This window comes from Carcharhinus amblyrhynchos, chromosome 3, assembly GCF_965287045.1.
Source record: "Carcharhinus amblyrhynchos chromosome 3, sCarAmb.v2.hapA, whole genome shotgun sequence".
Lineage (NCBI taxonomy): Eukaryota > Metazoa > Chordata > Chondrichthyes > Carcharhiniformes > Carcharhinidae > Carcharhinus > Carcharhinus amblyrhynchos.
Window position 1 is genome coordinate 58,695,285 of NC_137326.1, and position 23,276 is coordinate 58,718,560.

The following is a 23,276-nucleotide window of genomic DNA, read 5'->3' on the forward strand; positions in this document are numbered from 1 at the left end:
TATCCTGTTGCCATGCCTCTTTTCATTTCTTCCCACAAGTACTCTGCCCTCCCAAGTCCCTACCCCATCTCTTCAACTCTCCTCAAGCTTCCTACTCTCCTGCTGCCATATCAGGCTTCACTGAGTTTTAGATAAGCCTATTCTCTTTATGTTTTTATGCCATTGCCTCCTTATGAAGTACATCCCTCCACTGCCCTATCCTACATTCGTGTCATCTATTACATCCAGCACGTCCTCCATGGATTAATTTTTTAAATCTCATTTCCATCCCACTGACCACCCCCCCTCCCCCAATGCTAGTCCCATACAGTCTCATCCACTGAATTGTGAAGGCTCATGCCATCCATGAACTTATTCTAGATGATTATTTCGATGTCATGGTCTCGATAGAAATCTGGATGAAGATTGATAACATCTCCTTTCTTATTGAAGCATCTCTGTTTGGCTATACCTTCCACCAATTGCCCTGCACAAACTATCTGGGTGGTGGTGTGGTTCATTACCAAATCACACCTTGGTCTGTCCCCTACTCATGGGTACTTTCTCTTCCTTTGGATATTTCATGTTCCACTCTTCTCACCTCCCATTTAAATTACTTGTTCTCTACTTCCCATTCAAATGCTGTACCAAATATCTCTCCAAGATATTTCCTCTGCTTTGCTCCTTCAGCTTCTGCACTAAGCATTGCTACATCCTCAAAGATATCAACTTCTATCTCAACTCATCATGTCTCTCTCTTCTAAGTTTACTGCCCTTCTATCCTTCACGTAAACTCTCCCACCCTTATTTACAGCCACTTCTATGATCTTGGCATCTCATGCGGCCTCACTGCTCCCATATTGTCAATCCATCTTTGATTATTTTCTTGAATTAATCTCCACCTTCTCTCAAAGAACCCTACTTCACTTACAATTGCATTTTCAAAAATCCCAACTGTCTACTCTTTGGCCCTCTATTTATCTTGATGGTCTGCAGGTATCGATCTGCCCTAGTCCCTCATTAAAATAATTCCTTGCATTCACCCTGGTCTTTGTCTCTGCTCCCTTAGTAATGTAAAAGTGAATGTATGTGGTGGACAGTTGGTTCAGCCATTCATCACTTGATCTGGCTGGATCACATAAAGCACAATTGGATCCTGCTTCCTTTTGTCAAGACCTTTCCCTAATGACAAAGCTTAGCCCCTAGTACTTAAATTGCAGCATGGCCATACCCTTCTTTAACACTACTGTTATCTACTGTGGCATTACAGCCCTCTGAGATTTTTGCACTTTATTGGGCCTCTTGCACGTTCCTGATTTAAAGGGTTCACTATAGGTTTCCATGCCTTCAAATCTTTCCAACTCTAGACCTTTTTTTCTTTCTTTAAGACTTTCTCTTAAAACTTCCTCTTTGATTGGACTTATGGTTACTCATCCTAATATGTTTTTATTTGGCTTAGTGGCAATTTTTGCCTAATCATGTTCCTGCGAAGTGCCGTAAGACACCTTGCTGCTTCAAAGGCACCATATATATTCAAGTTCTTGTTCTGCACTGACGACTCAGGAATTAAGTGCTTGAAAAAGACAGCAGACAAGAGTCATAGCCTATTCAATAGCTGAATAAAAAAGCTGAACATGTATCACATGTATTGAATAGCTCCAGTCAAACAAACATTGTAACAAGCTATCTCTGGAAATAGCCTGGATCCAATGCTGCATATAAGTTGCCATACAAGTACTCTCCAATTCTGCAGTGCTGTTTTGAAAAATAGACCACATCAGATGAAAATTCTTCAGTTGGATCTTGAGAAAGCTTAATGGACTGATTACAAACAGCCCATTCTGGTATAAACCAGAGCCAGTGTAATCTCAGCATGAGCAAATACAATCACCTTAAAAAAGTGATTGTTACTGCCATTTGCCTATGTTACCATGGCCTGAGGAGGAAACATTCAATGAGAGTTTCCACTCTTGATCCTTGTTGAGTGATATTCACTGTAACGTCTATGTGCACATAAGATGAAGGCTGATTGGTGTCAATAAATTGACCCTGAATTGGATCTCCCTTAATCTGATGCACATATAATTCCCTAAATTTGCACCCCCTTTATTGTGGAGCTCCACTAGAGATAGACAAAAACATCGACGATCGACATAAGACTCGAATAAGGCACTCACTGAGTGTTAAAATGGGCAGCGCGGGCTTGTAGGGCCAAAGGGCCTGTTTCCTGTGCTGTGCTGTTCTTTGTTCTTTGATGTCAGGAACAAAGAGAAGACCCTCACCAACTTGCCATTGACATGTCCTGATAAAGGCCCCATCTGAAACTTTAACCATTCTTTTCTGTTTTAGAAGCTGGCTGACTTGCTGTGCTGTGCATTTCCATCATTTTTCTTTTTATTTACTTGATGGGCTTAAAATCTTCATGTCTAATGTTCTATTTTATAAATGCAACCTATCTGTACACATGTAAAATCAATTAAATGTGGGTTATCTTCACAGTTGTAATCGTGTGAAAAGGAAGTTCAGTGCAATTAACTCAGACTTCATGGCTTAAATAAAGGCCACTCTTTGTGATTTAATAAATTCAAGGGCAGAAATGAGTGTTAGTGTTATTATTGTGTAATTGCTCTGGCCAGAATTTTACCAGCATGCCCGCCCTGATTCTGGGAGCGGGCCAGGCTCAGGGAAAGGCATTCCCCATTGGCCTCGGCTAGGATTGTATGAACCTCGGGCGGATGTGCCAGTAAAATTCCTACTGTGCCAAATTCTTGCCCAACTCCTATACCATTTGTATGATAACGTCACCATCAGTAATCTCCAAGAGTTCATCTTACTATTACAATATTTCACTTGAGGAAAAATCTACCGTGTAAAGAAATAATTAATTATTGACCTGAGAATTAAGATTGCTTATTGATTGACATTTTAGCCTAATTTCACAGGTTATTGAGGTATGTCCTGAACTAAGGCTGTTGGACAACTTACGTGAATGTAACAAACAGCTGGACCTTGTGCAGAAAGGTCTGAGTGAATATCTGGAGACAAAGAGATCTTCTTTCCCTAGGTAAAAGATTTACTTTCTTTTCAATGCCAAGGAATTGTACGAAAGAATGAATCATTTTTCTGGAGTTGATGCCAAGAGAGATTGTAGAGCAGAACTTCTGTTGTGCTTCTGACTAATAGGGGCCAGGTTATGAAAACAAACTCAGAAAACAGTATCTATTTAATTTGAGATAATGAAGTGATGTGGGTGTCAGAAGGTTTCCTTAGAAGTCATTCAACTATGCCAAAATACTTCTTTTCTTGAGCTCTCTGTCTGAAGGCAAGACTGATCATGGGTACAACAAGGAAACAGGTCCCAAATCTACCCCTGCCAGAATGGGGAATCAAACTCTATGCTGTTTGCACTCGAGGTTCCAACTTCCTTACATCACATGATTAAACCAGGAATCTCTATTACTCCTACCACCTACCATTAATGTATGTTGGAAGGAGCTGCACATTAATACTCAACTTGTTTGGCTGTGTTATGAACACATCTTCCTTGGCAATCAAGTCCAGGAATAGAACTTGAACCTGGAGTTTCTGGCTCAGAGATAGGATTTTACCAACTGTGACACAGGACCTCCACCTGCCAAGAAATTCCAGGGACCAAAATAACCTTGGTGTTCAACTGTAAGACAACACTTGGAACAGCCATAACACTCTCAATAAATATGTATAATTGGATTATCAGCAGAGCTTTAATTTGGTATACCAGTTCTAGTGGTGTTTGTTAACTACTGATCAAAAGTTTCAATCTCAATCAAAGTGTCAGCTGTGATTTAGTAGCAGCATTATCACACCTCGACATTCCCAAGGTTTACTGTTGAAGATGGCATTGTACAGATAAAATGTTAAAATGGCCCTGTTTGTCCTAAGTGGACACAAACAATTCAATGGATCTATTTTGAAAAAGTGTAGGGAAGTTCTCCCTGGTGTCCTGACCAGTATTTATCCCTCAACTAAAAGCGCTAAAACAGACTATCTGGTAATTTATCATTTTGCTGCTTGTGAGACTTTACTGCTTGCAAATTGGCTATCACGTACAACATTGCATATACCTCATTAATACGTCTTCGTCTGTAAAGCACTTTAGATCCTGATGTTGTGAAAGATGCTACATAAGGTACATAAGATGCATAAGGGCAGCATGGTGGCACAGTGTTTAGCACTTCTGCCTCACAGCGCCAGGGATCTGGATTCGATTCCTGTATTGGATCACTATGTGGAGTTTACATGTTCTCCCCGTGTCTGCTGCATTTCCTCCGGGTGCTCCGGTTTCCTCCCACATGCCAAAGATGTGCGGGTTAGGTGGATTGGCCATGCTAAATTTGCCCCTTAGTCAGGGGTACTAGCTAGGGTAAATGTATGGGGTTATGGGGATAGGGCCTGGGTAGGATTATGGTCGGTGCAGACTCAATGGGCTGGATGGGTTCCTTCTGCACTGTAGGGTTCTATGATCTATAAATATAGGTATTTTGAGTGGAGAATGAGGAACAGAATTAGATTTAGTACCTTTGTTATGGCCTTTAGTGATAAATGAATGTATATTATACATTTTAAACTCCTAATTATTGACCTCATTTGCCATAAAACATAAGCCTTTTCGGGAATAAAAAAAGCACAGTAAGTAATGGTTTCTTTATGCCCGGCTTTCCCATGGTCATTTCACCTCTCATACACTGCAGGAGGCAACTCAACCCACCAACAACAATCACCCCATGTCCTATCCCAGTAACCCAACACATTTACCCTGTGGACCCCCTAACACTAAGGGGCAATTTACCAGCAGCGGGGGAAACCCATGCAGACATGGGGAGAATGTGCAAACTCAACACACTCACTCAAGGCCGAAATTGAACCCAGATCCCTGGTGATATGAGGCAGTAGGCTAACTACTGTGCCACTGTGCAGCCCACTCTCTGTCTCCAGAGAGACAGAGCTTCTGTCCCTCACTCAGGTGGTAGTCCTGCCTTAAATATCAATCAGATTGACTAGTAGCTCTGCAGTGCTAGTAACGCCAGGTATTGACCACAGGCAGTCCCCAAGGAAGAGAAATTAATGGATACCAGACTAAAGGTAAGCCCCTCGTATTGAAAGAGCCTGGCTGGCTGGTCCCAGTGAGGAAGGTGAGAGGGGTCTAAGGGTCAAGTATGAGAGGTTGTGGGAGGGTTAAGAGGAAAGGGAGTATATGACCTTGTAGGGCAGTGTCTCTGGCACAAGGACTACCAAATGAGGTAACCCCCGCCCCTTGGCCAACACTGCCTCGATGGGCTTCCATAAGAACCTATTTCTTATGTTCTTATGTTCTTACGTTCTATCTGATGTGGCCTCCTCCTGCAGCACATTAAATATTGCAGTGGGGTTGAGATGAAGCACTTGAATGGCCATTAATTGGCCACTCTTCGGCCTGAGTATGTGAAATAGCATGATTGAGTTTTGGATGATTTGCTGGCTTTGGACCTCTGATATATGCTTTGCTTTTGAAGGAGACTGCACCATTTTTATTTAGTTGCACCAGGTGCAATGGCCTTGGGCAATATTATCCCATGATTTACAGCATCTATCAAAACTCCAAAGTGTAGCTTTTAGTGTGTCCTTGTAGTGCTTCCTTTGACTGCCATGAAAGCACACCCCATAGAAGCTTTCCTTAGAAGATTAATTTTGATAAGAATGTGTTAGACACTCTGGCTACATATTCAGTCCAACTCATTCGTGACTGTCTCAATATAGTATGGATACTTGACATGTAAGCTTAGGTGAGCCCCTCAGTCTGGTACCGTGTATTACATTTAGGAGTTTCCCAAGGCAGCTGAAGTGAAAGAGGTTGACCTGTTAGCATGATCCTGGTACACAATCCAAGTTTGGCATATGTAAAGTAGATTGGACAGGTCTATTACTCTATGGACTTTCAGTTTTATAGGGTTACTCCTCTTCGTTCCTATACTCATGTTTAAAGTCTACCAAAGGCTGCACTTGCTTTGGCAGTTCTTGCATGCATCACGTCGTCAATATAGACAGCCTGAGAGAGTGTGCTGCCAAGTTATGAGAACTTCACCAGCTTCTGGAGATGTGCTGTTCTGGAGCAGGCTGGTACATTTCTTCAGTTATCTTTGTGATGATTGTAAAGCTGAATCACATAATTGGAGTTCATGTGCATATTACATTGCATGTCCAGCTTTGAACTGCTAATCATTGTCAAACAGGAAATTGTGAAGTATACCCTTGGCGAATTTGGTCTTTGCCTGGACCCGTCTCAGATTGAGCAATTTCCATCCATGCAATATCTGATATCCATGCCAGGACCACTAATTTGAAAGGCAGTGGAAAGCATGGTCGAGAAAAACTGTTGGCACTAGCCTGTTTAACTCTATTAGTGACTGGGAATGGCTCAAATGACTCACTGTCAACCAGGACACAGGCAAGTTGCCACTGTGGAATATTGAGTCTTGCAATGAATTTCTCTAGGCAGGTGAATTTTTCCATTCAGTTCCAAACAACTTCATGATTGACTTGTCAAAGGCTTGATGTGTCATCCAGACTTGAAATGTTGGCTCTATTCTTTCTCCACAGATGCTGTCAGACCTGCTGAGCTTTTCCAGTGTCTTCTGTTTTTGTTTTAGATCCAGCATCCGTAATATTTTGCTTTTATCTTAGTGTAGTAGTTTATGTTCTTTTCATGGTAATTTTCCTGGAGCTTTCTAACTGCAAACACCAAAACAGTGGTACCTCAAGCTTTTCTGAAGCCACATTGACTAGCAGATCCTGATTCAGATATTACACAAAGTGGTTCAGAAGGATTCTGGCAAAGATTTTAGAACATAGGACAGTACAGCACAGTACAGGCCCTTTGACCCTCGATGTTGTGCCAAGCTATTTCCGAACCCAAGAACAAGCTATCTCACTCCCTATCATTCTGGTATGCTCCATGTGCCTATCCAATAACCGCATGAAAGTTCCTAAGTGTCTGACTCCACTATCACATCAGGCAGTGCATTCCATACCGCAACCACTCTCTGAGTAAAGAACCTATCTCGGACATCCCTCCTATATCTCCCACCATGAATCTTATAGTTCTGGCCCCTAGTAACAGCTACATCCACCCGAGAAAATAGTCTCTGAACATCCATTCTATCTATCCCCCTCATCATCTTATAAATTTCTATTAAGTCACCTCTCATCCTCCTCTGCTCTAAAGAGAAAAGCCCCAGCTCCCTCAACCTTTCCTCTTAAGACCTACCCTCCAAACCAGGCAGCATCCTGGTAAATCTCCTCTGCACTCTCTCCAGTGCTTCCACATCCTTTTTACAGTGAGGTGACCAGAACTACACTCAATATTCCAAATGTGGTCTCACCAAGATCCTGTATAGTTGCAGCATAAGCCCACAGTTCTTAAACTCAACCCCCCTGTTAATAAATGCTAACCTACTATAAGCCTTCTCCACAGCTCTATCCACTTGAGTGGCAACCTTCAGTGACCTGTGGATATGAACCCTAAGATCTCTCTGTTCCTCTACATTCCTTAGAATCCTGCCATTGACCCTGTAATCCGCATTCAAGTTTGTCCTACCAAATTGAATGACCTCGCACTTATCAGGGTTAAACGCCATCTGCCACTTTTCTGCCCAGCTCTGCATCCTATCAATGTCTCTTTGCAGCGTACAAGAGCCCTCCACTTCATCCACTATTCCACCAATCTTGGTGTCAACAGCACATTTACTAACCCACCCTTCAGCCCCCTTTTCCAAGTCATTGATAAAAATTACAAATAGCAGAGGACCCAGCACTGATCCCTGTGTACACTGCTGGTAACTGCCCTCCAGTCTGAAAATTTTCCCTCTATCACCACCCTCTGTCCTCTATGAGAAAGCCAGTTACTTATCCAATCGGCCAAATTTCCTTCTATCCCACACCTCCTCACTTTCTTCATGAGCCTACCATGGGGAACCTTATCAAACGCCTTACTGTAATCCATGTATACAACATCAACTGCTCTACCTTCATCTAGACAGTTAGTTACCTCCTCAAAGAATTCAATCAAATTTGTGAGGCAAGATTTACCTCTTACAAATCCGTGCTGACGATCCTGGATTAAGCTGCATCTTTCCAAATGGTCATAAATCCTATCCCTCAGGACCTTTTCCATTAACTTTTCGACCACCGAAGTAAGACTAACTGCCCTATGATTACCAGGGTCATTCCTATTTCCTTTCTTGAAGAGAGAAACAACATTCACCACTCTCCAGTCCTCTGGCACAATCCCCATGGAAAGTGAGGACCCAAAGATCAAAGCTAAAGGCTCCGCAGTCTCATCCCTCGCCTCCCATAGTATCCTAGGATGTATCCCATCTGGCCCAGGGGGCTTATCAACCCTCAGGTTTTTCAAAATTGCTAATACATCTTCCCTTAGAACATCTGCCTCCTCCATCCTATCAGCCTGTATCACACTGTCATCCTCAAAAACATGGCCCCTCTCAGTGAACACTGAAGAAAAGTATTCTTTGAACGCCTCACCTATGTCTTCTGACTCCATGTACAAGTTCCCACCACTATCCTTGACTGGCCCTAACCTCACCCTGGACATTCTTTTATTTCTCAAGGTTTTCCTTGATGCGACCTGCCAAAGACTTCTCATGCCCCCTCCTAAGCTCTTTTTTTAACTCATTCCTTGCTACCTTGTAACCCTCAAGCAACCCAAGTGAACTTTGTTTTCTCATCCTTACATACGCTTTCTTTTTCCTGTTGACAAGAATTCAATCTCTTTTGTGAACCATGGTTTCCTCACTCAGCCATTTCCTCCCTGCCTGATGGGGACATGCCTACCAAGGACACACAATATTTGTTTCTTGAACAAGCTCCACTTTTCATTTGTGCTTTTACCTGACAGTTTCTGTTCCCATCTTATGCTCCCTAATTTTTGCCTAATCGCATCATCATTACCCCTGCCCCAATTATAAACCTTGCCCTGCCGTGTGATCTTATCCCTCTCCATTGCAATAATGAAAGACTCCAAATTGTGGTCACTATCTCCAAAGTGCTCTCCCACAAACAAATTTAACACTTGGCCCGATTCATTACCCAGTACCAAGTCCAATGTGGCTCTATCTCTTGTTGGCTTATCCACATATTGTGTCAGCAAACCCTCTTGCACACACTGTACAAAAAGTGCCCCATTCAAATTATTTGACCTATGAAGGTTCCAATCAATATTTGGAAAGTTAAAGTCAACCATGATAACTATCCTGTGACGACCAGACCTATCCATAATCTGCTTTGCCATTTCCTCCTCCACATCTCTTTTACTATTTGGGGGCCTATAGGAAACTCCTAACAACGTGACTGATCCTTTCCTATTTCTAACTTCAGCCCATATTACCTCAGTAGGCAGATCCCCCTTGAAATGCCTTTCAGCAGCTGTTAAACTACACTTGATTAACAATGCTACTCCTCCACCTCTTTTACCACCTTCCTTACTCTTACTGAAACATCTATATCTGGAACTGCCGACAACCATTCCTGTCCCTGTTCTAACCATGTCTCTGTAATGGCCACAACATCGTAGTCCCAAGTACCAATCCATGCTTCAAGTTCACCTACCTTATTCTGGATTCTCCTTGCATTGAAGTAGATACACTTTAACCCACCATCCTGTCTGCCTATAGACTCCTGCGATCTTGATACCTTCCTCAGTACCTCACTACCCTCAACACTGGCTTCTGGACTACAGCTTTTGTACAGGTAGGCAATGGGGGAATCTTTGTATTTTGCAGGATAGAATAGAGTGAAAGAGTGAGCTTCTTGACTAGGAATTGATCTCCAGTCTTGTGGACCACAGCTGGGGTAGCATCAGCTGTTGGAGCTGTGCCGCTGGACAGGATCTTGATTATATTTGATGTTTCTAACAGTATTGGGAAGGTCATCAAGAGACTAGATGGAAACTTGTGGCAGCCTGTTTATTGCTTTTTCATTGAAGATGTGGTTGAAATGCTGTTCAATCTTTGTAGAATTTAGACATTTTGTAAGTAGTGTCGACCCATTGGCACTGGGGATTGGGGATGAATTAGTGAAAATGATGCAGATTTCAGAATAACGTAGAATCTCTTTGTTGTTTGGCATATGACTGAAATTGTCTGTTTTTTGATTCAGCCAAGTGTCTTTTAGTTCTGTGAGCCTGCATTGGACAATCCTGCAAATATTTCAGTAGGCATCATGCTTTGAAGCAAATCCAGTGGAGGCAGTGTTTATCATCCAATAGTTTCTGGATTATGTCATTGTTTTCATCAAAGTAGGCTTAATGCTTATGTGAGGTAGAGCCATGAAATGAAGTATACTATATCACTGAAGATCACCCAGTCATCCTCAATGCAGTGTGTCCATTTTCACTGTACACAAGTGCCTCTTGTGTTTCTTTGAGAGAGATTCCTTCATGATTGCCTGTTTGAGTCTTGACATATTGAGATGCTTCTGGATTTCACACCCTGAGAATACATAGGAGGATAGATTTTAATGTTGAACTTTGAAATGGCAAGACGGTGGTGAATCTGGCAGTTGGTGCTGAACATGGCTTTCATTACGCGCATATGTTGCCTATTTCTCTGCTATGATGACATAGTTAATTAGATGCCAATGCACAGAACAGGAATGCATCCAAGACATGTTGTTGGGGTTAGGTAGGAGGAGAACTGTGTTGAAGATTTAGAGTTCATGCTCAGCACATCTGTTCATTTTTCCAATGATTCCTTCCCATGTCTGCTAATCCAAACCAATTCTTGTCTTAAGTCATCAAGAATGATTAACTTAATATATTTTGTATGATGGCATTAAATATACATTGCATTTTAATCTTGTCTTTTCTAACCCTAAATTCATGCTCCCTGGCTTCAGAGTTTATGGTATGTCAAATAATTTATTGGGTTCAGTTTATTTATAGCCCATTGAATCTAGAAGACTTTAAAAGGATACCTTCTGTAATTTTTTTTCTGCAGTGTAATCATTAACAAGCTTCTTAATCTCATTTTGAAACTCTGGTGTGTAAAGCTCACTATTGTTTTATTTGTGCTCCTTACACGCTCCAAAACTGAAATGGCAGAAGTGTATTGGTATTGTATTGTCACTGAACAAGTAATCCAGAGACCCATGGTAATGCTGTAGGATCCAGGTTCAAAACCCACCACAGCAGATGGTGAAACTTGAATCCAATTAAACTAGGAGGTTATTCAGACTGCTTCACCATTCCATATCATCATGGTTGATCCTCTATCTCAACACCATATTCCCCTCTCTCCCCATATCCTTTGATACCTTTAGAGTTAAGAAAGCTACCCCTTTTGAATATATTCAGTGACTTCTATGGTGAGGAATTCCACAGGTTCATACCCTTGAAGTGAAGAACTTTCTCCTCATCTTAGTCCTAAATGGCCTACCACATATCCTGAGATTGTGACCCATTGTTCTAGATCCATTTATGCAAAATTCTATATGCACTCGATATTATCTTGGAATTCCCCAGCTATACATCCTAAGATCTTGTTTGACTTCCCTGATCCTATCTGTTACCACGCTGATGGTTTCAATGAGCTATTTACCAGTACCACCGAATTTTTTTCTCATGTTGCCCGCTGTATGTATCTTATATTCAACTACTTTTTACACTTCTTTAATCTCATAATACTGAATTTGTTCACATTAAATATAATCTATTGTTCATAAACATATTTCTCCTAATCAATCCAGATTCCTTGAATATAGTTGGCGGAATTCTCTGATCTTGCTCACCGTGCCACCAAGAATGGAGAATTTGGCGCTCAGCTAAAACACCATTCAGTGCAGCAGGGTTGAAGAATCTCACCCATGACCAAGTTTCGAGAATTCCAGCCAGAATTGAGAGGTTAGGAAATAAGTTTAAGATGACATAGTGGTATAGTGGTTAGCAAGGTTGCCTCACAGCATCAGGGACCTGCATTCGATTCTGGTACTGGGTGACTGCCTGTGTTGAGTTTGCACATTCTCTCCATGTCTGTGTGGGTTTCCTCCAGGTGCTCTGGTTTGCTCCTACACTCCAAAGATATGTGGGTTAGGTTAATTGGCCATGGTAAATTGCTCCTTGGTGTTGGGGGCTAGCAGGTTACAGGTTTAAGGTCTGGGCTGAATTGTTGTCAGTGCAAGCTCGGTGGATTGAATGGCCTCCTTTTGCACTGTAGGGATTCTATGATTTTATGAAATGTGTAATAATTCCAGTTTAGAAACTAGGGTAAGTAAAATGTTTAGATAGATTTAATTATGATAAGCTAACTGTAAAAATGCACAAAGAGCTGCAAATATAATGGTTTGTTCCATTTTAACATGAATCTATTCATTGTACTACAGATTTTACTTCCTATCAGATGATGAACTACTTGAAATTTTATCTCAGACTAAAGATCCTACTGCTGTTCAACCGCACTTGCGCAAGTGCTTTGAAAATATTGCTCAAGTAAGCCAAAAAGAAAGCTAAGACATATGCTTTCATCATTGTATTCCCATCTCTTGGAACCTTTGTCAGTGACAATAAGGATCCTCTGTGAAATGAGGATGGAGCATTGTAATCCATTTTCTAGTGGACAAGAGATTGACCACAGATCAAAACAATGGTCATTCAGCCTTGTCTGACTTTCACCTATCCTTGTTCCAGGAGGAGATGGTAAAAAGCTAGGTGGGCATGTGTTTGTGAGGAAGATGTAAAACGGCTAGAGGAGAATATTGACAAACTTAGTGAATGGGCAAGAACATGGCAAATGGAATATATTGAGGAAAAATATGAGGTAATCCACTTTGGTAGAAGGAATGGATGTGCAGAGTGTTTCCTAAATGAAAAGAAATTATAAAGTGTAGTTGTACAAAGAGACCTGAATGCCCTTGTCCATAAGTCACTAAGAGCTAACATGCAGGTACAGCAAACTATTAGGAAGGCTAATAGAATGTTAGCCTTTTTCACAAGAGGATTTGAGCACAGGATTAGTGAGGCCTCGCTGCAATAATGCAGAACGTTGGTTTGAGTACTGTGTGCTGATTGGTCCCCTTACCTCAAAAAGGATATCGTTGCCATAAAGGGAGTGCAATGAAGATTCACCAGACTTGTTCTGGGATTGGTGGGACTATCTTATGAAAAGAGATTGGGAAAATTGGGCCTGTATTCTCTAGAGTTTCAAAGAATGAAAGAAGATCACATTGAAACCTACAAAATACTTAAAAAAATAGACAGGGTAGATGCAGGGTAAGATGTTTCCCTTGGCTGGGAAATCTAGAACCAGGCGACACAATTTCAAAATAATGTGCCAATTAGGACCGAGATAAAGAGAAATCTCTTTACACAGAGAGTTGTGAATGTTTGGAATTCTCTACCCAGAGGGCCGTTGTAGCTCAGTCATTGAGAATGTTTAAGATAGAGATTGATAGATTCCTGATCAACAGTGATTTAAAGGGTTATGGGATAATGGATATAAAAGGCATTGAAGTGCCTGATCAGCAATGATTGTATTGAATGGTGGAACATGCTCGATGAGCTGAATGGAAGACTATTCCTGTTCCTATTTTCCTATGTTCCCAAGTGCATATTGAAAGACATCTGTCAGAAGCATGTGCCATTTAAATCTTCCTGAACATCTCTTGTCTCTTTGGAAATTGCAAGTAGTTCCCCCTACACCTTCAGCAAGATCATTAATAAAGATGGTTAAGGCCAATGGCCCCAATCTCAGGATCTACAAGTGACCAGTTCCTATATTGAGTCTTCATCATGAATAACTATCTTTTGTCTAGAGGAATGTTACCAATTCCTCGCCCAGTTCAAAATCTGTCTTCAGTACCTCAAAGCTCAATGTTGATTCGTAACCTTCGATGTGGCATTTTGTCAAAGAAATTTTGAAAAAAAAACACCATACACTATAAACATTTTCATCTTTAATTAGGCTTCAAATGTCGAGCAAACTTTGTAATTTCCTCAAAAAAATCAACTAAGCTGACATGACGAGATCTCCTTTACCAGAAACTATGATAACAACCATTTTTTTTGTTGTAGGCAAGTTGGATTAATAATCATTTCAATCAACTTGCCTACAACCAAAATCAAATAAATGGTCCATTATTTTCTGGGTTTAGGCTTACTATTTCTTTGCAATCATGGATGCTCATAGTCAACATCAAGCATTCCCAGATTGGCATAAGCAAAATTATATTCAGAAGATCAACATATTTGTATAGTGCCTTTAATGTAGTAAAACATTCCAAAGCATGTGTCAGAAGTGTTATAAAATTAAACTGGTGACCAAGCCTATAAGGTGATTTTAGGGCAAATGGTTAAAAATCAGACCAAAAAGGTAGATTTTAAGGAGCTTCTTTAAGGAAGAAAGAGAGGTGGAGAGAAGTGGGGAGGAAATTTGGTGGAACAGTTAAAAACAGGAATGATGAAGAGGCCAAAGTCAGATGAGCACAGCAAGTTGTGGGTGTGGCAGAGATTACAGAGAGAGAGAGAGAGAAGGAATGGGGCCATGGAGGCATTTGAAAACAAGGATGAGAATTTTAAAAATATTTATTGCTTGAATGGGGGCCAATTAGGTCAGCAACTTGGTCCAAGTAAGGACATGAGTGGATGACAGAGTTTTGGATGATCTCAAGTTTGCAGAGGGTAGAATGTGGGAGGTCAGCCAGGTGTGTGTTGGAACAGTCAAATCTATAGGTTAAAAGGCATGAATGAAGGTTTTAGAAGCAGGTGCATTGAGAAGTCAAACAAGATTAGAGAGGTGGAAATAAATGGTCTTAGTGGTGGCAGATATTTGGTTGGAAACTTATCTCACAGTCACACATGACAGCAAAGTTACAAACAGTCTGCTTTAGTCTCAAGGGATGAAGTTCGTAGCTAGGAAATGAAATTTTGAGCAGAATTCAAGACACATGACTTCTGTTTTCCCAATACTTAATTAGAGAAACTTTTTACTGAATTCAGATATCTGATAATTTAGCAATAGTGGAGAAGATGAGAGAGATTGTGATGAGGAAAATTGGGTGTTGGTGTACATGTGAAAGCTAATATTTTCATTTTGGAATGTCATCATGGAACATTTCACCTATAGGTGAAAAATAGATGGGCGCCAATGTTAGATCACTGGTGGACCAGTGGACGTGATTTATTTAGATTTCCAGAAGGCCTTTGACAAGGTGCCACATAGGAGACTGTTAAATAAGTTAAGAGCCCATGGTGTTAAAGACAAGATCCTGACATGGAGAAAGGATTGGTTGACTGGCAGAAGACAGAGAGTAGGGATTAAGGGTTTCTTTTCAAGATGGCAGCTGATGACTAGTGGTATGCCTCCGGGGTCAGTGCTGTGACCACAACTTTTCACAATATATATTAACGATTTGGAAGAAGGAACTGAAGGCACTGTTGCTAAATTTGCAGATGGTGCAAAGATACGTAGAGAGGCAGGTAATATTAAGGAAGCAGGGAGGCTGCAGAAGGACTTGGACGGGCTAGGAGAGTGGGCAAAGAAGTGGCAGATGGAAGACAATGTGGAAAAGTGTGAGGTTATGCACTTTGGAAGGAGGAATGGAAGCATAAATTATTTTCTAAACGGAAAATCTTCAGAAATCAGAAACACAAAGGCACTTGGGAGTCCTTGTTCAAGATTCACTAATTTGCATGCTCATTCAGCATTTAGGAAAGCAAATGCAATGTTAGCATTCACATTGAGAGGGCTAGAATACAAGAGCAGGGGTGTGCTTCTGAGACTTATAAAACTCTGGTCAGACCCCATTTGGAGTATTGTGAGCAGTTTTGGGTGCCATATCTAAGGAAGGATGTGCTGGCCTTGGAAAGGGTCCATAGGAGGTACACAAGAATGATCTCTGGAATGAAGAGCGTGTGAGGAATGTTTGAGGACTCTGGGTCTGTACTCGTTGGAGTTTAGAAGGATGAGGGGGGATCTTATTGAAACTTACAGGATACTGCGAGGCCTGGATAGAGTGAACATGGAAAGAATGTTTCCATTATTAGGAAAACTAGAACCAGAGGGCACAACCTCAGTCTAAAGGGATGATCAATCCTTTAGAACAGAGATGAGGAGGAATTTCTTTAGCCAGAGTGTGGTGAATCTGTGGAACTGTTTGCCGCAGAAGACTGTGGAGGTCACATCATTGAGTGTATTTAAGACAGAGGTAGATAGATTCTTGATTAATAAGGGGATCAGGGGCTATGGGAAAAGGCAGGAGATTGAGGATGAGAAAAATATCAGCCATGATTGAATGGCGGAGCAGATTCAATGGGCCGAGTGGCCTAATTCTGCTCTTATGTCTTATGGACACCAGAGGAGTGAAAAGGGAGGTCATTCATTACAAGTGATATTCTAGCTCTGATTAGGTGGATAAGAATGTTCCACATAGCTGGACAATAATGGAGAGGGTGGTGTTTCAATGGCTACAAACAGATCAAGTAGGACAAGGATGGATGGCCACATAAGGGAACAAACCTGCCTTTACATTAATTTGACATGGTGTTTCAATCCAAAAATGCTTTTTGCTGCATTAGAGTGACATTTTACATTTCTCACCTAAGCAATTCTGTTCCATTCCGCATTAACAAGGAGAGATCCAGCCTTAGCAAAACCTTATGCATGGCCCATACAAGTTATCAGGGAAATAGAAAAGTCTGAGGCATGTCTGTTTAAATCCAGTTCTTGCTTAACACATCTTTATATCAGATTTTTTAAAAACTCATTTTTGATTTCATTTTGTTGCTTTAGTGTAAGACTTTAATACTTTTTGTTATTTTTAAGTTACGTTTTCAGGAGGACCTGAACATCACACACATGTACTCTGCAGAAGGAGAGGAAATTGAACTTTTCAGAATCATCTATCCCACAGGAAACGTGGAGGACTGGCTCCTGGATGTAGAAAAGGTTATGAAGGAGAGTGTGAAAGATAACATTGAGAGATCACTGAAAACGTATCCGGAGGTAAGAATAATGTACTGATGTTGTTGTTACATTGGTCCCTCATCTACTTTGATTGGGTAATAGACCAAGAAATTGCTGCTGCAATATAATTAATGACAATTATATTAGCAGCTCTTCTTGCTTTAAATAGGAGAACAAAATAATCTTCTTCATGACTAAATTAGCAATCATGGGCCATGCCGAAGACCCAAACCAAACATGTAAAATGAAGGTTATATCATAACTTATTATTAACGAGGTACGTGTTGAGACCGTGGCAAATTCCAAAAGGACGTTGCCCACAATTTGCCTTCAGTGATGTCAAGGATCCATAGTAATGTTGGGATAGCTTTCATTCAGATGTTATCAACAAAACCTTAGAAAATAGACAATGTCATTACCGTAGTCGTGGATGCTTTGAAAAGCATTTTCCCAGTCACAGAATCACAGAATTCTTACGGTAGAGAAGGAGATGATTCAGCTCATAGTGTCTGCACCAGCTGTCCAAATGGGCATTATGACTTAATGCCGTTCCTCTGCCTTTTCCCCTTACCCCTGCACATTGCTTCTGTTCAAGTAATCAACTAATTCCCTCATAGATACATCAATTGAACCTTCCTCACCACACCTCCAGGCAGTGCACTCCAGACCCAAACCACTTGTGTGAAAATGTTTTTTCTCACATCACATTTGTTTCATCTTAAAATCACGTTAAATCTGTTCATGTGTGTGTGTGTTTGTGTGTGGGACGGGGGGAGTGGTGGAGGGGAATAGTTGGGGAGTCAGGATAATCAGTAGGTGAGTTGTAGAGTGAGTTGTGGGTTTTACAGAAAAAGATTTGGTTTACACATGTAGATTCAGAACAACAATAAAGTTTACTCTGAGAGCTGTTGCTTGTATTGAGTAGAAAATGAAACTGAACAGAAACCTTTGAAACAGTCAATGGCATCATCATCAAGTCATGCAACTGGCTCTTAAAGCAAACATTCAACCACTTAAATATATAACAGAACCGTAGAACAGAACTATCCAAATCCAGCACAGGGTTAGAGCCATTCACAGAGGTTCCCAGGGAGCAGGGAAATCACCTATTGAAAGTTGAAACTTCCTAGGCAATTCCCACAGAGGTCTGCTCATCAGTACTTCTGCAGGGCCTTCATGTGGAGACCAGAAGTTGTGGCCCAACAAGTGCTGCGAAGTTGGAAAGAGTAATTGTAGATTTGGAGGTATGAAGTAAGAATTTGGTGTTTGTAAGAATGGTAAAATTGTAAAATGTTGGGGGGGTGGGGGGAGAACATTGCATAGTCCCTTTAAAGATGCTTTTTCAGTGCTTAGATTTTTGTTAATGAGTGGTAATTGTATTTGTTTGAAAAGCATTCCATTAGAATCTTGTTTTATTTGGGAATAGTTAATAGAAGGGATTTGTTGGGTTTGTTAATAGTTTTGTTAATTTGTTCACTGTTAAGTAATTTGTTACGTGTTGATTTCAGATTAAGTGTCAGGGATTTATTTTGTATTTAACTTCCAGAAGTGCAGGACATACCACTTCATATGAACTTGATACAAATTATAAGGTGAGGTACTCCTCATTGTGCATTTTGGTGTTAGTTCTCAGAGGGGCGATCAACCTCCACTTTCTAACAATAGATAATATTGTATAATATGATGGGCCGCGTAATGACTGAAGTAGTAGACTGAAGTTAAAATTACAACCTTGAATAATACTCAAATTAAACTATCTTCAAAAGTCAAGATGAATTGGCTCTTCACTGGGAGGTTTGATCTTACACCTGGCATTAGCAGAGTGTTCTGTTACTACAGATGACTAAATAAACATGGTGGCACAGTGGTTAACATTGTTGCCTTTCAGCACCACAGGACCCGGGTTCAGTTCTCGGCTTGGGCCACTGTCTGTGCAGAGTCTGCATGTCCTCCCCACGTCTGCTTGGGCTTCCTCCAGATGCTCCAGTTTCCTTCCACAGTGCTGGATAGGTACATTGTCCATACTAAATTTTCCCTCAGTATACACAGACAGGCATTGGGGTGTGGTGACTAGGGGATTTTCACAGTAACTTAATTGCAGTTTTAATGTAAGCCTACTCGTGACAATAATAAATAAACTTAAACTTGATTTGTTCAAACTTATTTATGCAGGTTATAAGGGATGCTAGTGCAGCAGTAATGTCACTGGATTAATAATCCAGAGGATACTGACTTTAGACATCCATTATCTAAAAGTTTAAAGTTTTAAGGTTTAAAGGTTATTTATTAGTGTCAAAAGTAGGCTTACATTAACATTGTAATGAAGTTACTGTGAAAATCTAGCCATTGGGAATGGTAATGTCATGGTTACATCTCTGGACAAAGCCTACTTCTGAGCTAATAAATAAATTTTAAAAAATAAAACTTTAACTTTCAGAAGGCTGTCTTTGACTGCCCCGTAAAGTGTATTTTGCACTGGCCGTTACTTAATGGAATTGCTAACTGCCACATCTCATGGTCTCTCAAACATCCTGCTCAACATTCCACTGACCTTTTCTATATTTTTCTATATTCTTCATTTGCAAATCAAAGCATCATTAAGGCAAAGTCATGTCCACAACTGTTTATTTTCAATTGGAAATAATTTTAAATTTCATGATTAAAAGCAGAATCATTTAGGAGTATATAAAAAATAGGAATTGCCAGATATCAAATGACCACATCTAGTTTGCCTTCTGCTAAATTACAACAATCAATCTCGATCAATTAGCCTACAACAGACCCAGACATGAAATGGAGAAACACCCAATGATAGAGAACTTTGGGACCAAGGGTCCAAAGTCATCCATTTCTCCTAACTAAGATACAAGTATCACATGTTATGACTCAAAATACTCATGTACTATCTTCCAAAATATTATTCTCTGAAAATATTATTTTCTAGTTTGTATTTCTTATCTGCTTCTGCAATCTCCCTATGGAGCCTGTCCAGTAGATTGACCGTTTGCTTACTGAAGTAATGTTTGCAGAATTGTTAAATGCAGAGGTCTTTTTAAGTGCTGAATTAGCTTTTCGTTCTGACAGTTGAGACTGTCTGATGATCATTATTAATGATGAACGCCATGTATAAATTAATACTATGCTGTTTTATGTAGACTGTCCGTACAGAGTGGGTTCTGATCTGGCCTGGACAGGTGGTTATTGCAGGCTGCCAGACCTTTTGGACCATCGAGGTATCTGAAGCACTCCAGATTGGAGATCTGGGAAGCAGACTGTTCCCAAAGCTTAGCAGTCAGGTTTGTATGGCACCAACTGTTAGTTAAGATACAGAACACTGCTGGATACTATGGAATGACTGATGTATGGTATATAGGATTATATATAAAATAGACAAGATTGTTATATTCTCTTGTGTGGATATAATGTGTACTGAGCACAATTTCATAGTAATTGACTGTAAAATTATTTTAACAATGAAGATACATTTAGTATAAATATTAACACAAAAGATATTGTCCAAATAACAGATAACATTAATAAACAGGGACAAATGTTAGATTGGTATTGAACAGCACATCACATTAGTCTCTTTGTGAATTAATTTGCTCACATGTCTTGTATTAACTTGAACACAAGTAATACCTGAAACTTATACCCTGATGTTTGTCCTTGTCCTGTTAATCCAGTGCACCTACCTTCTAACTAAACAGAGTGCACAAGGAAGTCAATCAGAGCAATGATGAAAAATCGCTTTGTGGGGTGTGGTCCATATTTGTTGCCCATTCCTAGTTGTCTTTAAGATGGTATTGTGAAATGCTTTCTTGAACCACTGCAGTCCGTGAGGTTTGAGTATATCCACAGTTCTTTAGAGAGTAAGTTCCAGGATTTCATCCCAGCCACAGTAAAAAAAAATGTCTTTCCAATTCAGAATGTTCAGACTTGGAGAAGAATTTACAGACATCAATGTTCTCGTGTACCGGTTTCCCTTGTTCATTTAGATGATAGAGAGCATGAGTTTAGAAGGTGGAAGATTCTGTCGAAGGAGCCTCAGAAATTTGCCACAGCCCAAGTTTGAATTTGCCCCAAGTCGTGGTGCATTTGGGCACAGTCTGCTTCAGTGTTGGAGGTGTTGCGAATGGTACTGAAGACTATGCAATCATCAGCAAACATCTCCAATTCTGACCATATGATGGAGGGAGTTTCATTGATGAAGCAGCTGAAGATGGTTGGACCTAGGACCTCAGACAATACCCTCAGGCAGCTCATTTGTCTGTTTGTACCAAGCTGAGATCTGGAGCTCAGTGGTCCTACTGAAACACAAAACTGAGTAATTGGGTGAGCGGGTTATCAGTATGTGCCACTTGATAGCACTGTCAATGACCGCATCCATCACTTTGCTGACAATTAAGCAGTCTGATAGAGTGCTAATTGGCTGGATTGAATTTGTCTTGCTTTTTGTGGATAAACATACCTGGGAATTTTTTCACTGTGTCAGGTAGATGGCATTGTAATTGTACTAGAACAACATGTCTAAAGGTACAGCTAGTTCTAGAACAAAGAACAAAGAACAACACAGCACGGGAAACAGGCCCTTCGGCCCAACGAGCCCGCGCCGCCGTCCTACTATCTCAGTGACCTATTCATGATTTTAGTCTACGCCTAACGTGCGAGGATCAGGGAGGTCCAATTTAGGGACAATTTTAGTACCCAATCAATCAGCCTAAAAGCACATCTTTGGGGGATGTGGGAGGAAACCGGAGCACCCGGAGGAAACCCACGCAACCACGGGGAGAACGTGCAAACTCCCACAGACACAGGCCCAAATCCATGTGTCCGCACAGCAACAGAGATAGTCTCTGAGCTGTCATGTTGCCCTCGAGATGGTCCAGTTTAAGCACACTAACGACATGAAGCAATAGGCAACTCCCGAAGCAACATCCAAGAGCAGCCCACTACAACCTGCCGCCTGCATGCCCCTTGCTGGACTTAAATGCCTGTGGAGACAAAAAAATTCATTATTAAACAGGCAAAGACTAACATTCCTGAGGCAAAACGTATTCCCAAGCCTACAATGTTCAGTAAGGCCTACTATATCCCCCTATATGTAGCCCGCTCATATGGCTGTCTAAGTGACTCTTAAACAACCCTAGCGTGCCTGCTTCCACCACCTTACTCGGCAGTGCATTCCACACCCCCACTACCCTTTGCGTGAAAAACTGCCCTCTAATATTTGTCTTATACCTAGCCCCCCTCACCCTAAGCCCGTGACCCCTCATTCTATCCATTTCTTGTAGCGGAAAAAGCTTACCACCATTTACTCTATCTATCCCCTTCATAATCTTATAAACCTCTATTAGGTCCCCCCTCAGCCGACGTCTCTCAAGGGAAAACAGCCCAAGTTCATTCAATCTTTCCTCGTAAGACAGCCCTTCCATACCAGGCAACATCCTGGTAAATCTCCTCTGCACTCTCTCCAGGATCTCTACATCCTTCCGGTAGTACGGCGACCAGAACTGGACGCAGTACTCCAAGTGAGGCCTAACCAACGTTCTATACAACTGCAACATCAGACTCCTACTCTTATATTCTATACCTCTTCCTATGAATGCTAACATACCATACGCTTTCCTCATCACATTCTGCACCTGTACCGACACCTTCAGGGACTTGTGCACTTGCACCCCCAGGTCTCTCTGCGTATCTATACTCCGGATAGTTCTACCTTTTATCGTATAACTCCCCTCCACATTATTCCGGCCAAAGTGCATCACCTCGCATTTCTCCGGATTAAATTCCATTTGCCATCTATCTGCCCAATCTACCAGCCTGTCTATGTCCTGTTGCATTGCCAGGCACTGCTCCTCAGTACCCGCCAATCCAACCATCTTGGTGTCATCAGCAAATTTGCCGATCACACCACCTACCCCCTCTTCCAAGTCATTAATATATACCACAAATAGAAGAGGTCCAAGTACCGAGCCCTGCGGCACACCACTGGTGACAGGCCTCCAATTGGAAAAGGAGCCTTCCACTACTACTCGCTGTCTCCTCCTCCCAAGCCAGTTCTCCACCCATCTACATACCTGGCCTTGTATCCCATGAGCCTTCACCTTTTCTATCAGCCTACCATGAGGGACCTTGTCAAACGCCTTACTGAAATCCATATAGACAACATCAACGGCTTGTCCTTCGTCAACCGTTTTTGTCACCTCTTCAAAAAATTCCACTAGATTCGTAAGGCACGACCTCCCTGTAACGAAGCCATGCTGCGTATCCCTGATCAGATTGCAGCGCTCCAGATGTTCATACATC

At 41.2% G+C, this 23,276-nt stretch overlaps 1 protein-coding gene across 1 annotated transcript in view; it reads left to right on the top strand.

Annotated features, from left to right (window-relative positions):
* dnah1 (dynein, axonemal, heavy chain 1) overlaps positions 1–23,276 on the top strand; it is a 537,372-nt gene that overhangs the window by 206,646 nt on the left and 307,450 nt on the right. The window contains exons 24-27 of the mRNA XM_080184401.1: positions 2,922–3,043; positions 12,388–12,493; positions 16,824–17,003; positions 20,120–20,260. Coding sequence (XP_080040527.1) covers positions 2,922–3,043; positions 12,388–12,493; positions 16,824–17,003; positions 20,120–20,260 — 549 coding nt within the window. The remainder of the gene's footprint in view (positions 1–2,921; positions 3,044–12,387; positions 12,494–16,823; positions 17,004–20,119; positions 20,261–23,276) is intronic.